This window comes from Ambystoma mexicanum, chromosome 6q, assembly GCF_040938575.1.
Source record: "Ambystoma mexicanum isolate Mex_15411 chromosome 6q, UKY_AmexF1_1, whole genome shotgun sequence".
In the NCBI taxonomy this organism is placed as follows: domain Eukaryota; kingdom Metazoa; phylum Chordata; class Amphibia; order Caudata; family Ambystomatidae; genus Ambystoma; species Ambystoma mexicanum.
Window position 1 is genome coordinate 760,068,120 of NC_090937.1, and position 14,807 is coordinate 760,082,926.

A 14,807-nucleotide genomic window follows, 5' to 3' on the forward strand; every position below is an offset into this window, starting at 1 on the left:
TCTGTCCGGCCTGCCAGGTACAACCACGAATGAACCCAAGTCTCCCCAAAGGCTGTGAACGTGGAGATGGGGTGGGACCAATATGTGATTGCAGCTGTTCCGAATAGTTGGGTTATGTGTCATTCTCATTGGTGCCTGCAGCATCCTTGTGCGGTCTGGAAGTCCTCGACATACGAGCCAACACACTTCAAATGAAAGGAGAGACTGTGACATGTTTCGACCTGTACATGCATTACTGCCCGCTTACAATTTTGTAATTAGTAACAACCCCCATATGACCGGCAACTGCTGCTTAAAACAATGTGTCACGTATTAAAGGCAGCCGTATGGAAACACTGGAGATGATGCGAGTCTACTCTTTATTGAGGGAAACGGTTCCAAAACATCAGTAGGCAAGAGAGCGCCCTCGCCTCCCCGTGGTAACAGTCCACATATGGGGGCTAATGAACGAGCAGCTCTCGGAGATGCAGGTAGCCCAGAGCTTTTAATACACCAATAACAACATTAGATTTTGGCTACAAGCAGCTTCTATCATTTGCCTTACATATGATGCTGAGGCTGTGAGCGCACAACACCACATCATGAGAGCACTAGCCAGCAGGCAAGTCGGTCTAACTATAGCGGGCGCAGCACAGGCAGCCTTCCGAACAGAGCCCAAAGGGGGACACACAAGTAACACGAAATATTGACTTCAGACAATGTGCTAATATATGCATATATCCGGATGTTGGGGGGTTATGCTCAACAATAAAATGCAGCATTCCACTAGAACTGCAGAAGTAGCCCTGCATTTCTAGCTATCAAACTGGGGGGGGGGGTGGGGTGGGAGGAGGCAGGGGGATTCAAAAGTACGAGATTGTTCGGCATGCCTGCTAAAGGGAGCCACGTCTCGGTATATACATGCAGTCTGGTTATCTGCTCCCGCTTGCACACGCTGAACCATGGCTTGTTTTCATAGCCCAAAGCAGTGCCCCACAGGGCAGCAGAAGGAACAAAAGGTCACTCATTAACAACAGGCAGGGAAAAGTCAACCCACCCCCTCTATAAAGAAAAAAAAACTAGGATCTGCGGGTTCGGGTGGAAAAGCGACTTGCACCCGAATCGGAGGAAAGTGTCACTCGGAGACCCATTATTCCATTTTACAATGTCTAGACAAATGAGCACCACAATCCGATTCACGTGGACGTCCACAAGGGGGATCTCCCCAAATATGAGACTTTAATAATGCAGACAGGCAAGGGGGTCCACGTGTGTTTTCGGACAATTGAATGGCTGCGTTAATGGGAGTGTAAAATGCCTGCATTTTTACAAATATTTTACTGCCATCAACATACGAACTGCTAGCAAGGATCCAGAACAGGCAGTGCGCGGGCGAAAAGCACTGAGCTGCGAATCATCACGCCATGAAGGTCTGTGAACGGGTGCGTGTGTTTGGTCATCTCTGGGACACCCCGGATACGCTTGCTTGAGCGTGATCTGATGCCATGCAGTTGGTTTGGGGAAAGGTTGCCTGGCGTTGAAGGGTGCAACGCAGCGAGGAGGGTGCCTTAATACCCACATCCTGCTCCCCTGGCAATTAACATTCCGGGAATCCCCAACAGCTAAGGAACAGGTAGTCGGTAACAGGGGGGCACGACTCATACAGCAAAGCCCTACAGCCCAGCCCCTCCTCCAGCCCAGGAATCCGGCCATGGGGTCCGATCCCTGCACCACCTCGATTTACAGGAATGCATGTTTTGTCTGTGCACACCCATCACCAGTTAACCTCGAAACCACAATCGTAGCAGCAAACATAATCCTTATGGCAGGAACCAGGATTTTCGCCCAAATAAACGGCACAACTGAACATTACGTCCTTTGATGCACAGCGCTCTGATCCCAGTTTCGGAACCGCATTTTGCGCGTGTGGATTTCGAGCCTGGAGGGGCCGGGGAAACCGTGTACTGGGGTGGGGTGTACCCATCTCCACGCGCGGCGATTCCCAGGCAGGCAAGGCACTTACTTTGTAGAAGATCATCTTGAGGGTGCCGTAGAAGCCCATGGTGGCCGCAGGTGTCCCTCAGAGGGGGCAGCAGTCCCGGTGTGTGGGTGACCGGCCGTGCGCGCCCTGCCCAGGTAGGTCTGTCCAAGGGTGTGCAGTGGACATGCTCGGGCACGTCAGAGCCGGCCAGGGGGAGCACGGTGAGAGCCAAGCAGCCCGCTCACTCCAGCGCAGGCACCGTGTGCGCGGAGAAACCCGGGGAGTAGGCGGGCCATTGGAGGAGACGGAGCCTGTCACTGCCGCGCTGAGCGCACAGGGCTCGGATTACAGCCTCCCTCCCGATGCAGCTGCAGTGGTGCAGTCCGGCTCAGCACGCGCAGGGCCGGGGCGGACCATACGGAGGGTGGAGGTGCGCCGGGGACCGGTCACACAGCGAGGGGGTACACACAGCAAGCGAATAGGGCATAGCGGAGGGGTGATGCCACAGCAGAGGGAGGGCACGGTAGACCACGTGCGGAGCTGCGGGCACAGCACAGGGAGAGAGCTAGGGGAATTGCTAGGTGCACAAGAAGGACCAGAGTCCAGAGCACATGAAAGCAAGGCGAAGCATACAGGGAATGATCGGTACAGAGATCATTTAGTTACTCTGCAGGGGCAAGCAAATGGGCCCGAGGGGCGGCCACCCGCAGGACGAGGGACTGACAGCGGGAAGGATGGACACACCTGGTATACTGGGATATAGAAGGATACAGGGGATACTGGAAGCTGAGTGCATGATGGGAGGTTGGGATCAAGGGTACACAGCAAAGGATATGAGGACGGGTTCGGATTGAAAGCATGAGTATTGGGGAGGACAGAGGCCTGGTGTGGCACAGGATGGGCTGAGGGATGAGCACACAGAGGTCACAGTGCGCGAAGACCATTCAGCCCATCCACCCCATGGGATCTCACGCCGGAAGCGCTGCTGTGCTCCTTGTTCACTCGTTGGAGCGAGTGGAATTTTCCCAGGGGTTATTCTTTAAAGTGTTGCATACTTCAGGGTCGCCCATCTGGCGCAACCGTAGATCCTTTCACTATTTAGAATTACTCCTCGGAAGCCAAAGATCCAGGCTTGCACAGGGTTTACATAACCCAACATGAACAAGTCTGACGCCTCCCGAAAAACAAACGGTAGCGCGGCGTGCTACACTCATTTGGCAGGGTGAGGCACATCAACCCGATTTGGCATTGGCTGTGCAGGACAGGTTTCAATTATTTCCATGCCTCACACATAGCTCTCAACCATTTGTGTTGCAAAGGCGGGTGAAATCACCCAATTTTGTTTTTGGCGGGTGAGATGCCCATTGGAATGAATGGGCGTGTAGGAGGCTTGGCGTGTGAGTCAGCCCTTTACAAGGCGGGTGACACCCACCAAAAGCGTGTGAGTTGAGAGCTATGCTCACAATAGGCTGGCCCGATTTAACCAGAGACGTACCTCTCATCGTGCGCATGTGGCAAAGGGTGGTGACTGGAGGCATTTATGCTGTCTCTAGTTAACAGCAGAGTGCAGGAGTGGACAGGGCTTACAACGATTGCCTGTGTAATTGAGAATGTAAATATACACCATTAGCAATTAAGAGATGCATGCAGTCACTGGCTCCCACCGTCTGGTGAGGAGCTGTAATGGTCTGTTTTTGGGCAACAATGTGTGTGTGACCTTGGGCAAGATGCTATGGGCACTGGGTTCTCAACCTTATTGGCAGCTCTGCACGAACCTCTGCAGTATAAATGCAAACATGTATAATTTACCCAAAGTACCCAATGCTCTTGCCCCAATGTCTCTCCATTATCAAACTTGGTTAGAAGTGACTGTACTTTCTTTTGTCCAGGGAGCAGGAGGATAGCTCAAGGGCAACACAAATTTTAATCCCAGTTCTGGGCTTAGAAATTGGTCTCCGGTATGAAGCGTGATAGACATTATCCATTAATTAAACTAAACTCCTCGTCCTAAATTGTTCCATGTATCAATTAAAACAGCGCAGCCTTTTTATTTGGCACCAACCAGACATGTCTCAAATATCGCTGAATATGAACTGATGACTTTCCCAGAAACACAATTTCTTTACAGGAGTAATGCTCTCTACTGATTAACACCCTTGAATGTAGGCTTCTAGCTGCACGACTCACTGACCTTCTGAATGATGTACTATTGGTGGCACCAATCATGGTTTCAACTTCTGAAACAGGAGCCCTACGTCATTCCACAAGGTACCATTATACAAGAGTTTCTGCTTTAATGCAAAACAGACAGCCGTGCCATTAGTTCAGGTATGCAAAACCTAAAATCTTTCTTTTGATCTTACTTTGAATACTACTGCATTATATTAGGTCCTCATACTCCTTAATCTACCGACCCACCTCCGACACAGTTTTTCATCCCTTCCTCCTTCAGACTCCCTCACACTTTGGCTTTCAGGGCACTGTCCTCTTTAAGGTTGCCTCCTACCTGGCCGAACACGACATTTGTATTTCCAAGAACACCTGAACCCCTACACCAGCCACTCCCATAAAGGGTTGCACAAGAGTGTATGATTGGTCCTATCCTCTTATCGGCAACTCCATCTACTACTTTGTCTTTTCATATAATTTGCTGACGATACTCAAGTGGTCTTCTCCCATCTCAAATTCATTAGCCGGTTGGGAATTTGCGTAAGTGGCGAGAGATGACATGGGTGTGCAAGTCATGCACTCTTCCCCCAAACACACACGTACGGATGACTGGAAGGAGGAGGAATTGAAGGGCCCAGTATTCCAAGCCTTGAAGCACATGTAGGCAATGTGCACTATGGACTTGAAGAGCTCTGGGGGATACTGTTCCTCTGAAGGACTTAAACTGGCTCCATGGGATTTCATACAATGTGGTACATTGTAATTGTTTATTTATTTATTTCGCGCTTTATACCCAGAAGTTTCTAAGCGCGGACCCAAGGCGAACGCGTTGCCCTGAGCTATCCTAACAGTGGGATTTGATTGGGTCTGGCTTTTCACTGCGAATGGCAAGAATTTAAATGACTTGCGGTGCACTGGCTTTTACCACTCACATTTTTATATTGGCTTAGAATCATATCTGTAATTGAACAGAACAAGTGGGTACCATCAGAGAAAAACCAGATGCTCTACCGCACCTCTTGATGCAGTATGCAGATCTTTAACAAGGCCTGGACGAGTGGTTTGCCTACCAACCAAAAAGACAGTCTGCAGCACAGCCGAGAAGCATGTGAAGACCTGCTTGGTGAGGGGAGATGCGTGGCAGAGGAAAGTGTCCATTAAAAACACAAATGCACACCAAAGAAGTCAGAGAATTTATTTTGAATGATAATAAGTATGTATATAGTGATATCTCCATTTTGTAACATGCATTATTACTCACTTTACAGGATACTCAGACTAGCTACCATGGAGAGTGACAAAGGTAAGTCGGCAATGCCGAGCTTGGACTTGATCTAGCCGGTTAAATAGCACAGCGAGTAGAGCGCTCGCTTTGACGTCCGTGCAGAGGGTCGAATCCCGGCAGTGCCAAACTCAGCCTTTCATCATCCTTCCGAGGTCGATAAATGAACACTACGGGCAATAATAAGCAGCGCTCAGATGCCTGAGGATTCATAGCACTATATGAATGGAAAATGATTATTATTATTAATATCTGCAGGATGAACACAGATATTCGCAGATGGTATGTAACTATTTGCTTTGTGCTTTCCACTTCAAATTACAGGTTTGTAAAATAGGTTTTGGCTGTACTGTTTCAAAGGATATATATATATATATATATATATATATATATATATATATATATATATATTTTTTTTTTTTTTTTTACAGCTAGAGAAATAATAGGAACCAAAAGTGCAAACTGGTACCAGCACCACATCTCACAGGCAAGTGCTTTGATTCATGGTCATGAAAGATGAAAACGTCAATGGAAATTTGGATGGCACGAGAAGTAGGTGGCAGTACTATCGGAATGCTCAGCATATTGTGAGTAATTGCCATCTGGCAAGGGTGTACTAGCCCTGGCTTTTTAAAAATAATTTGCATTAATTGGCAACATGATGAGGGTAATTCCATCACAGAAAGGGTGCTCTAACCAGATCTCCCTTTTCATAAACTACATGCTAAAAACACCTGCACAATGCTGGATGAGTATCCTGATCAGCAGCACTTGCTCGTCAATGGCACAGGGCAGGTCCAGGGGTCACAAGTGCCCACTTGACAGCAGCAGTGACACCAAGTCACTTCAGCACAGTTTCTGCATTTAAGACATGAACCACTTTTCCAAAACCCCATAACCATGAGAGTCACTATCCTGGTGGCAGTTGTAAACTTTTTTTTAAAATACATTTTTTAATTGAATGCAAGTTGAATTCTGAGTAAAACAAATACTAACAGTACAACAAAAAATCACCTTTACATAAAATGTTACTTTTCAAAGCACATTGGTTCCCTTCATCACCATTCAATATCCTCCCCCCAACATAGAGCATTTATTTTCATCTATAAAAATAAAATCTATGAAACCACATAACTATACAGATTAAATTGTCCACATATTCAACTCGTCAGAGCAGGCATCATACCTCATGGTGGTTTCAGATCCGGAGAAGTTGTTAGAATATTCAACAATTGTCCCCAATCCAAAACAATGCCCTCTTCCGATTTCAGTTCAACACTATTCTGCAATATTGCCATCTCCACAAACCCCACCCAACGTTAGAGAAGCAGTCCCTCGAGCTTTTCCACATTATCGCAATCCTCCTTTTTGCTAACAACTGCATTATCGTTTTCCTACTTTTTGCCCTCTTACCCCTTGGCACCCTCCCAAGAGGGCATATCATGGGCATACATTTCATTGAACTATGAAGCAAAATATTAATTCTGTCCACAACCGCTTTCCAATAAGACTGAACTATACCGCACTCCTATACCGCATGCCAAAAATCGGCCTTGTTTTCACCACATCTCGGACAGTTATGAGGTAACTACGCATTCACAATATCTTACTTTGCCGGATCATATTCACTATGTAAAAAATGGTACAAGACCACTTTGAAACTAGCATTTCTTGACATCACCTTTACAAGTTCCCAGATCCCTACCCAATCCATATCCGTTATCGAACATTCCATATCTCTTTCCCATTTGTCTTACTTTCAACAACACAGTCTTCCAGTCCCCAGCATTCCATAAATACGAGAAACGAATTATTTTCCATAACCTATTGCAAGAAGAGCTTGTAACATAGCCCTTGGTTCCGGCTCCTCCGGAATGCTCACCCATATTTCAGCCATTTTCCAAGCAATCCTGGCCTGCGACCATTGTTGAAATGTAAGTAGGATCCCATCTCTAAAGAAGGCTCCCATTGTCCTACAACGTTTAGCCTGTAACTTAGACAGACCCATGTCCATTAGCATATCGAATATGCCTTTTTCAAAACTCAACAGCAAATCCGGACCATAACCAGCTGCCAATCGAAATTTCAATATTAAACTCTTCCACACCGACAGCAAAACAGTGACTATAAGCATATTCCCTCTTCCACCCATTGGATCCCCCAACAATTCCACACTTTGTCTGTAACTCGGTATACCTATGATTAATTTGCATAGTTCCCCCCCCATCCGGTAACACATTCCATCTAATCCCATGTTGCATTTGCGCAGCTAATACATAAAACTCAAAATCCGTAAGTGCCAGCCCTCCTTCATGATATAGTCTACACAACATTCCTAAAGCTACCTGACATCTTCGTGACCCCAAAAGTAATTCCACTATGTTAGTATCCAGCATCCAAGTAGGGGATATTCGCGAAAAAAAAAATAATCTCAGCAAAATAACCATTTAACATTACGCAATTCTCCCTATCATTGACAATGGTATAGACTTCCAAAACTCTTGCATCACTGATGCCTGTCAAAGCCCTGCCTGTATTGTAGAGAAATATATCTCCTACATCATGGAAGATTTGAATACCTAGATACTTAAAGGATTCCAATTCCCATCCGATATCCCAGTCTGGTAAAGCTTCCCTATCCATCTCTCTTAGTTTTGCCATTGAGACACTTGTGTATAGCATAAGCGCGTTATAAATGCCATATCATATCATTGGAAAGAGTATCAACTTGTTCTTATTGACTTGAAAACCTGAAAATATCCGAAAATTATGCAATGCTTCCAATATAATCAGAACGTTATGAAAATAATTACATATATACAGCAGGACATCATCCACATATAATGATATTCTGTAACTGTCAGTATACCAGTCTCCAGTATATAATGTTGAAAATATCCAGCCAGTGGCTCTAGCACCAATATAAACAAAAAGTGGTGACATTGGAAAACCCTGCCTCGTACCCCTTTCCAAACCCATCAGGAGGAGACCCAGGAACCCGTTTTAACTCTGGTCATTGGAGCATTCTATAGCAACCCAATCCACCTCTGAATATTTTTTCCAAACCCAACACTTTCCAATACCAAGAAGAGCTACAGCCACTCCAAAGAATCGAAAGCCTTAACTGCATCTAAAGATGCCAATACCAGATCTTCATCCATGGATTTGACTCTGTCCAATAAATGATGCAATCTCCTCAAGTTCATCAATGTATTTCTCCCTCCCACAAAACCGCACTTGGCCAGATGCACTAAATCCACCACTACCGTCCCCAAACGTATCGCAATCACATTCCCCAATCTTAGCATCCACGTTTATTAGAGAGATGGTGTGAGGAATTAGACCATCTGCACAGGGAGAGTGCGCTCGCCTGGGAATTTTGACTTTGTTTATTTAAAAGAATGAATGATGGGAGATCAACCTCCGGGAAATATGTGGGGCCATTCCCGCACATATTTCCCACGCTCACCACACAGCAGAAAAATAGTCATGTACTCTGGGAGGACACAGTTTACCAGCGCCGTCCTCCCTAGTCATGTGTAGCTGACACCTGACAACTGTGGGTACATCAAAAGCCTCTGGCCGTGGGCAGCCTTATTAGCGTTTCAAAGTCCCATTGATTAGCATATCCATTGTTACACCTTGCTGGTGGCGGCGAATACTGAAGAATGTTAATTAGTAGGCCTCAGGGAAGGCCTGGGTGCAGGAAGTGACAATGGAGACCAGAGACCCACACCTCTTTGTAATGCAATGTGTCAACTTGGTACTAACACCCATCCTTGGTATGAAAGTGCAGTGAATGTCCTGTTTGGACCACTCCTTTCAGAGCAGGGAAGTATGTGAATTGTAGGAGACGAAAGTCTGCCTGCAACACCCTACTTCAAAGGCGGCCCATATTGTGACCAAGGGCCGCATAATGTTCAGTTAATTAGGGAGACAATTTTATGTACATCAGACCGTAAAATGGGTGGGACTTGGAAGTATATGTTGTCATCCTTCCCCTGTCGGTTGCCAAGCGCTCCGATTCTGACCTGAAGCATCACTGAAGATTGTTGGTAGGGACCAAGGATTGGTTCATTAAGGTGGGCTTAGCCTGCGCCAATCACTGGGGCTCGTTTGGCTTTAAGAGAGGGTTGAGCCCCCCACTGATCAGATCATCTGAAGACTTTGCAAGGAGTAAGAAGGAAGACTCATTTAGACCCGAGTTGAAGGTTCACTCTATCTTGCATCTTCCGCCAGGGAAGGAAGGCCAGAAGCTCCAAGAGGAAAGCAAGATCCCTCCCCTAAACCTCTCCCAGGGAACAGAGCGAGATACTGGACTCAGAGGACCTGTCCAGCAGCTCCAGAACCGTTACCCAGCCAGCACACAGTGTGCCCTGCTAGCTTCTGACAGCAAGCTTCCTGGGTGGGAAGTGCCAGAGAGTCTCTGGATAAAGGACAAGGCTGTTGCCTGCTAACACCCTCCTGACCTTTGGGCTGTCTGCCCTGAAAGGACACGAGACGTGCGAAGAAGCTGGGGTGCCACACAAGCGTCGTCCAGCATGCATCTTTTTAAAGGACAATGTTGAGACAGTCGAGTCCTTGAACCGAATCCGGCTGCACGGCTGACTGTTGTCACGCCGTCGGCACCAGAGCCATTCGAGACTCCTCAACCAGCATTCCAGATCCACCAACCAGAACAGAGACAACGATTCTTGACCCGAGCCGGCGCTCCGGACAGTCTAAAGATGTCCGTCCAGCCTCGCTTGCCGAACTGCCTGCCACCTGGTACCTGCAGTTGTCTACCACCACAAATTCTGTCTCATGGGTTGCAAAGCACCCTGGAACCATCTCAATGCTGTCGAGCACCAAGAACCTCTTCAGCACCAGGTACATTATGGTTCTGCCCCCCTGGTCCTTTCTCTGAAGGCCCCTTGAGACAGTAACAACCCTTTGCCCCTTTGGTGTTGAAACCAAATAATCTGGAACAGTAAGACTGATTAATTTACCAACTACCCTCCTGTCATTATCCAGAGTGCATCCCTTTCCTTCGTGAAACTGTCCATTCCTTTACAGTATAGGTTGTAATTGTAGTGTCCTAGAACTGTCTGCTGTAGTAATAATAAAGTGGATATTTGTATACAACGTTGACTGGACGGTCCCTTTTATCATTGGGTAATAGTTGTATTTTCACTGTGTTGCAACTAACCAACGATCCACGATCTTGCAGAGATAAGCCTGCCGTTCCATCCACGTTACGAAAATTGGACAAGGTGGTTTTATAATTTACTTGTATTTCAATCTGTTCAGATCGCTTCTGGTGTACTAGAGGTGTGGGGTTGATCGATGGTTTAGGAACCGATACTCATCCCTGGACCACTGGTGCCCCGGAAGATGATTTGTCACAGATGGGTCGGTAAGAATCACAACATCTCCAATCCTTGTGTAGTTTCACCAATACAGTAATTATTGCATCCTAAATGGATTCGGGAGAATCCTCTTACTACCAGCATACTCAAGTATTGCCTTCAACCTGGGAACCAGAGTATAAGCAAACGTTTTAAAAAACTTTACTGGGAGACAATCGTTCCCTTGGGATTTAGTATTATGCATAGATGTTAGTGCCCGTAATATTTCCTCTTCTGTAATTGGAGCCTATAATTCACCCCAAACTGAACCAGTTAGCTTCAGCAATTTCCACCAAGATTAACATATCCAAAGCGTCACTTTCCAAAAAGGTGCCTTCACTGGAGTATAAAGACCGGTAATAATCCTGAAAAACATAATTGATCCCCCGTTGCGTGTATGTTAACTTGCCCGCTGTGTCATAGATTTGGGTTATCTCAGTTCTCGGATGTTGTTGGTGGATGACCCATGCTAACAGAAGGCCTGCTTTATCACCGTCCCTGTGATATTCAAACCTATTCAACACTTTTCTGTAATTCAAGATATTTCCTTAATTCCTGGGATAAACAGTCCCCCATTGGAGACCCCTGTATCAGGATTCCCTTCGCTATCCAAACAAGGACCACCCCCGTGCATATGTGTAGTCTGTACCAAACACTGTCCCACCCCAGTTCTTCCGCACATCCTCTATTTCTGCCTTCTTAAGGTGCAATTCCTTGCAGCAGCGCCACATGTACACCCCAGCGTTTCAACAGTTTCTCTACCATCTGTCTCTTCATGTTGTTGCTCAACGCCCTAACATTCCCAGTGATTATTTTCATCTTGACAATTCCCATCTATACAAATGTTTACATGAGACCTCCTAACCTTGTTCTGTACTATCAATACTTCCAACACATTGCCTCAGAATGTTCATACTGCAACACAACCAATAATAGCAATACTCCAATATTCCCCTCTCATCCCTCCTGCCCAAGTCTCAACTTCCATTCTGTCTTCCCTCATGAGTGTCTCACCTCCCCCCGCAACAAAGCCCACCCTCCATCCAACAGTCCCTCCCACAAATAGACCCCAGGTATCCCTCAACCCCTATGGATCGCTCCCACCCATTGACTACCCACCAATTCGAGAGTCGCCAGTCAACTGGACCGAAATCTCAGAACCGTTGGTTTGGGAGAACCAGGAGAATAAAGGCCATAATTCATCATCCCAGCAACTTCTTCAAATACATTGGCCTTCTCCTCACAATTCCAACCCTCCCCATCTCCTCTCAATTTTTTCTACAAGTAAAATTAAAACCTTAATTTTTCAACCTGCATTCCCTAAATCAACAGCTTCGTCGTAGTCTTAAAGACCTTGCCATGTCCCCCAGTACCTGAAATCATAGGTCTCAATTCCAAACCCCCATACACTATTAGACAGTTTTACAGATGCAGATTTCAGTGGCACACCACCAGAGAGTTTCCGTAAGGTCCTCTAAGTTCAGGCCCTTGCAGCTTGGGTTTCCCCTGTAATTTCACTCAATGTTTCCTATTCTGGGCCTATGGGTGGTCTGGACTCCAACCAATCCCACATCTCTTGTGCGGACGTGAAAATAAATCTCCTTCCCATCCGCTAAGACCTTCAACTTGGCCAGGAAAAACATGTTTTTCAAAAGTTCCTAGCTTCCACCAAACCGCATGGAAGGATCTCCTCTGTTTTTGAACCCCCTGTGTAAAATCCGGAAAGTTCAGTATCTTCGAGGTCCCACTTTAAAGAAGCCATTCTTGCATGCCTCCTGCCCATTGAACCGCGAACGTTGAACACTGTACCGGACCGCCAAACTTGAACTGCGCATCTCGTCACTAGCATCTTAGCCATTGAACCAACCCTGGTGGCCCTCGAGATCTGCATGTCATTGAACACCGCTTCAAACCGCTTTCCAAATCACCAGCATCTTTACTGCCGATCTTCATCAAAAGTCAAACTGACCTTGGTGGCCTCATCGGACAAAGGCCCCCAATTGCCACCTTGGACTGGCCGCCTAGACTGGTGGCCCTCACATACCACACTTCTTCGAACTGCAACTAACTTCAGCTCAACACCTACTCCCTGTCTGGAGCAATGCAACTGTTGCATTTAAGCCTGATTCGAACCGCATATACAGTACTGAGAAGCTTGGTTCAACACTGTCAAACCGCCAAGAACAATGAAAGGTATTACTTACTAATAACCGCCCCATGGTCCATCTTTGGGCCGTAGAGACTGGTTAGATTCCTTTTTGCACAAGAACATATCCTTGAGAACATTGTGATTGTTACTTGCTTTTCCCCCATGTTTCACTACCCTGAGTGCTTCCGATTCATCCTTCTATCTCTGCATATTTTGATTCCTTCCACAGGGGTGGGTTTTGTATAATGTTTTTCTATTTAGGCATTATTGCAGATGATTTGTTTAGTTAATATAAAATAATTGTTCTTTTATAACATACTTAAAACTGCAAGGGGGATGCCTGCCCAGCTCAATTTATCAAAGACTCTGCACATATCCTTGCCCCCTTCCTAAACACCTTCATTAACTCATCCTTTCAAGCAGGCCACGTTCCTACTGGACTTAAGGAAGTTTGGATACGCCCGCTCCTTTAAAAACCGTCCCTTGAACCAACGGTTCCAGGGAACTACAGGCCCATCACCACCGTCCCTTTCCTACTAACAATTTTGGACAAAGCTGCCTACCTGCAAGTCCGAGAATACCTGGAAGCAAACCGTCTCCTTGGCCCGTGGCCATCTGGCTTCCGCCCTCGACATGGCACCAAAACGGCTCTCTTAGACTTGAAAAATCAAATGGACGATCTTAGAGACACAGGCAAACCTGCGCTCCTTCTGCTCCTTGATTTATCTGCAGCGTTCGACTTGGTGGATCATAACACTCTCTGCCACCATCTCGCAACTGCGGCCAACTTCTCTCCCAACGCTTGTGACTGGATCACTGGATCACTTCCTTTCTCCAAGAGAGGGCCATGAAAGTCTTCTCCGACTCGGCTTGTGCCACCCCGAACCACATCAAATGCGGAGTTCCACAAGGTTCCTGCATAGCGCCCATGCTTTACAACCTCTTCACGAGGCCTTTGTTCAGTATCCTTGACTCCCTGCGCATCTCATATACTAATTATGCAGATGACGCACAGGTACTAATCCCACTCACTGGGGACTATAAGGCAGATATGAACACTCTCACCAACATCTACTCTACTATCCAATCCTGGATGGCGGATAATTGGCTATGCCTCAATAGTGAGAAAACTGAACGTCTGCTCATCGGTTCGCCCACTACCTTGGGCAACCTTGATCAACAGTACATTTCATTCCCCATTGAAAATATTCCCATCAAGGTATCCCATAACGTCAAGACACTTATAGTTTACCTAGACAAGTGAATGACATTGCTTTCTCGTCAGCCTATTACTCTAATGTTCTTAACGCAGCCAGATGCTGATTATCACGCCCGGGCAATAATTGGATCAAGGTTTGACTATTGCAATGCCCTCCTCGTAGGGAACTCCTGCAAAAAACTGGCCAACCTCCAATTGGTTCAAAACAACGCCCTTAGGGAGGCCACCGGAACTTCAAGGAAAGACCACATCTCCAAAGTAAGAAGGCAGACCCACTGGCTCCCTGTCAAAGAGAGAATCATCTTTAAAACCCTCTCCCTCACACAAATGCCTCCATGATCTTTCACCCCCGTAGCTTGTTCAAAGAATTGTAAAGCACACCGCCACAAGACCTCTTAGGAAGGGTTACTCCAAAATGATTCTCACTCCTAAGACAAGAAGAGTCCATGCTGGCGGCTCTAGTTTTCCCCACAATGGCCGTCTCCCACTGTGATTACCATGCACCTAAGAATGATTGAGTCCCACAAAGCATTGCACAAAACAATTAAAACCAAGCTTTCTGTTTGAATACTGTGAATGATAACTATGTAATAATGATTGCATCTCTGTATGTATCTTTGAACTCACCTGCTCTATATGTA

At 46.5% G+C, this 14,807-nt stretch overlaps 1 protein-coding gene across 6 annotated transcripts in view; it reads right to left on the bottom strand.

Annotated features, from left to right (window-relative positions):
- The window catches only part of FBXW7 (F-box and WD repeat domain containing 7), a 1,581,903-nt gene that overhangs the window by 195,382 nt on the left and 1,371,714 nt on the right, over positions 1–14,807 (bottom strand). Inside the window, exon 1 of one of the 6 annotated variants that reach the window (XM_069631280.1) lies at positions 2,003–2,432. The exons of the other annotated variants lie outside the window; for them this stretch is intronic. Within the exon in view, the coding sequence (XP_069487381.1) occupies positions 2,003–2,041 (39 nt within the window). The 5' untranslated portion in view covers positions 2,042–2,432. Of the gene's footprint in view, positions 1–2,002; positions 2,433–14,807 lie in introns of those variants that run through there. 6 annotated transcript variants of the gene reach the window in all.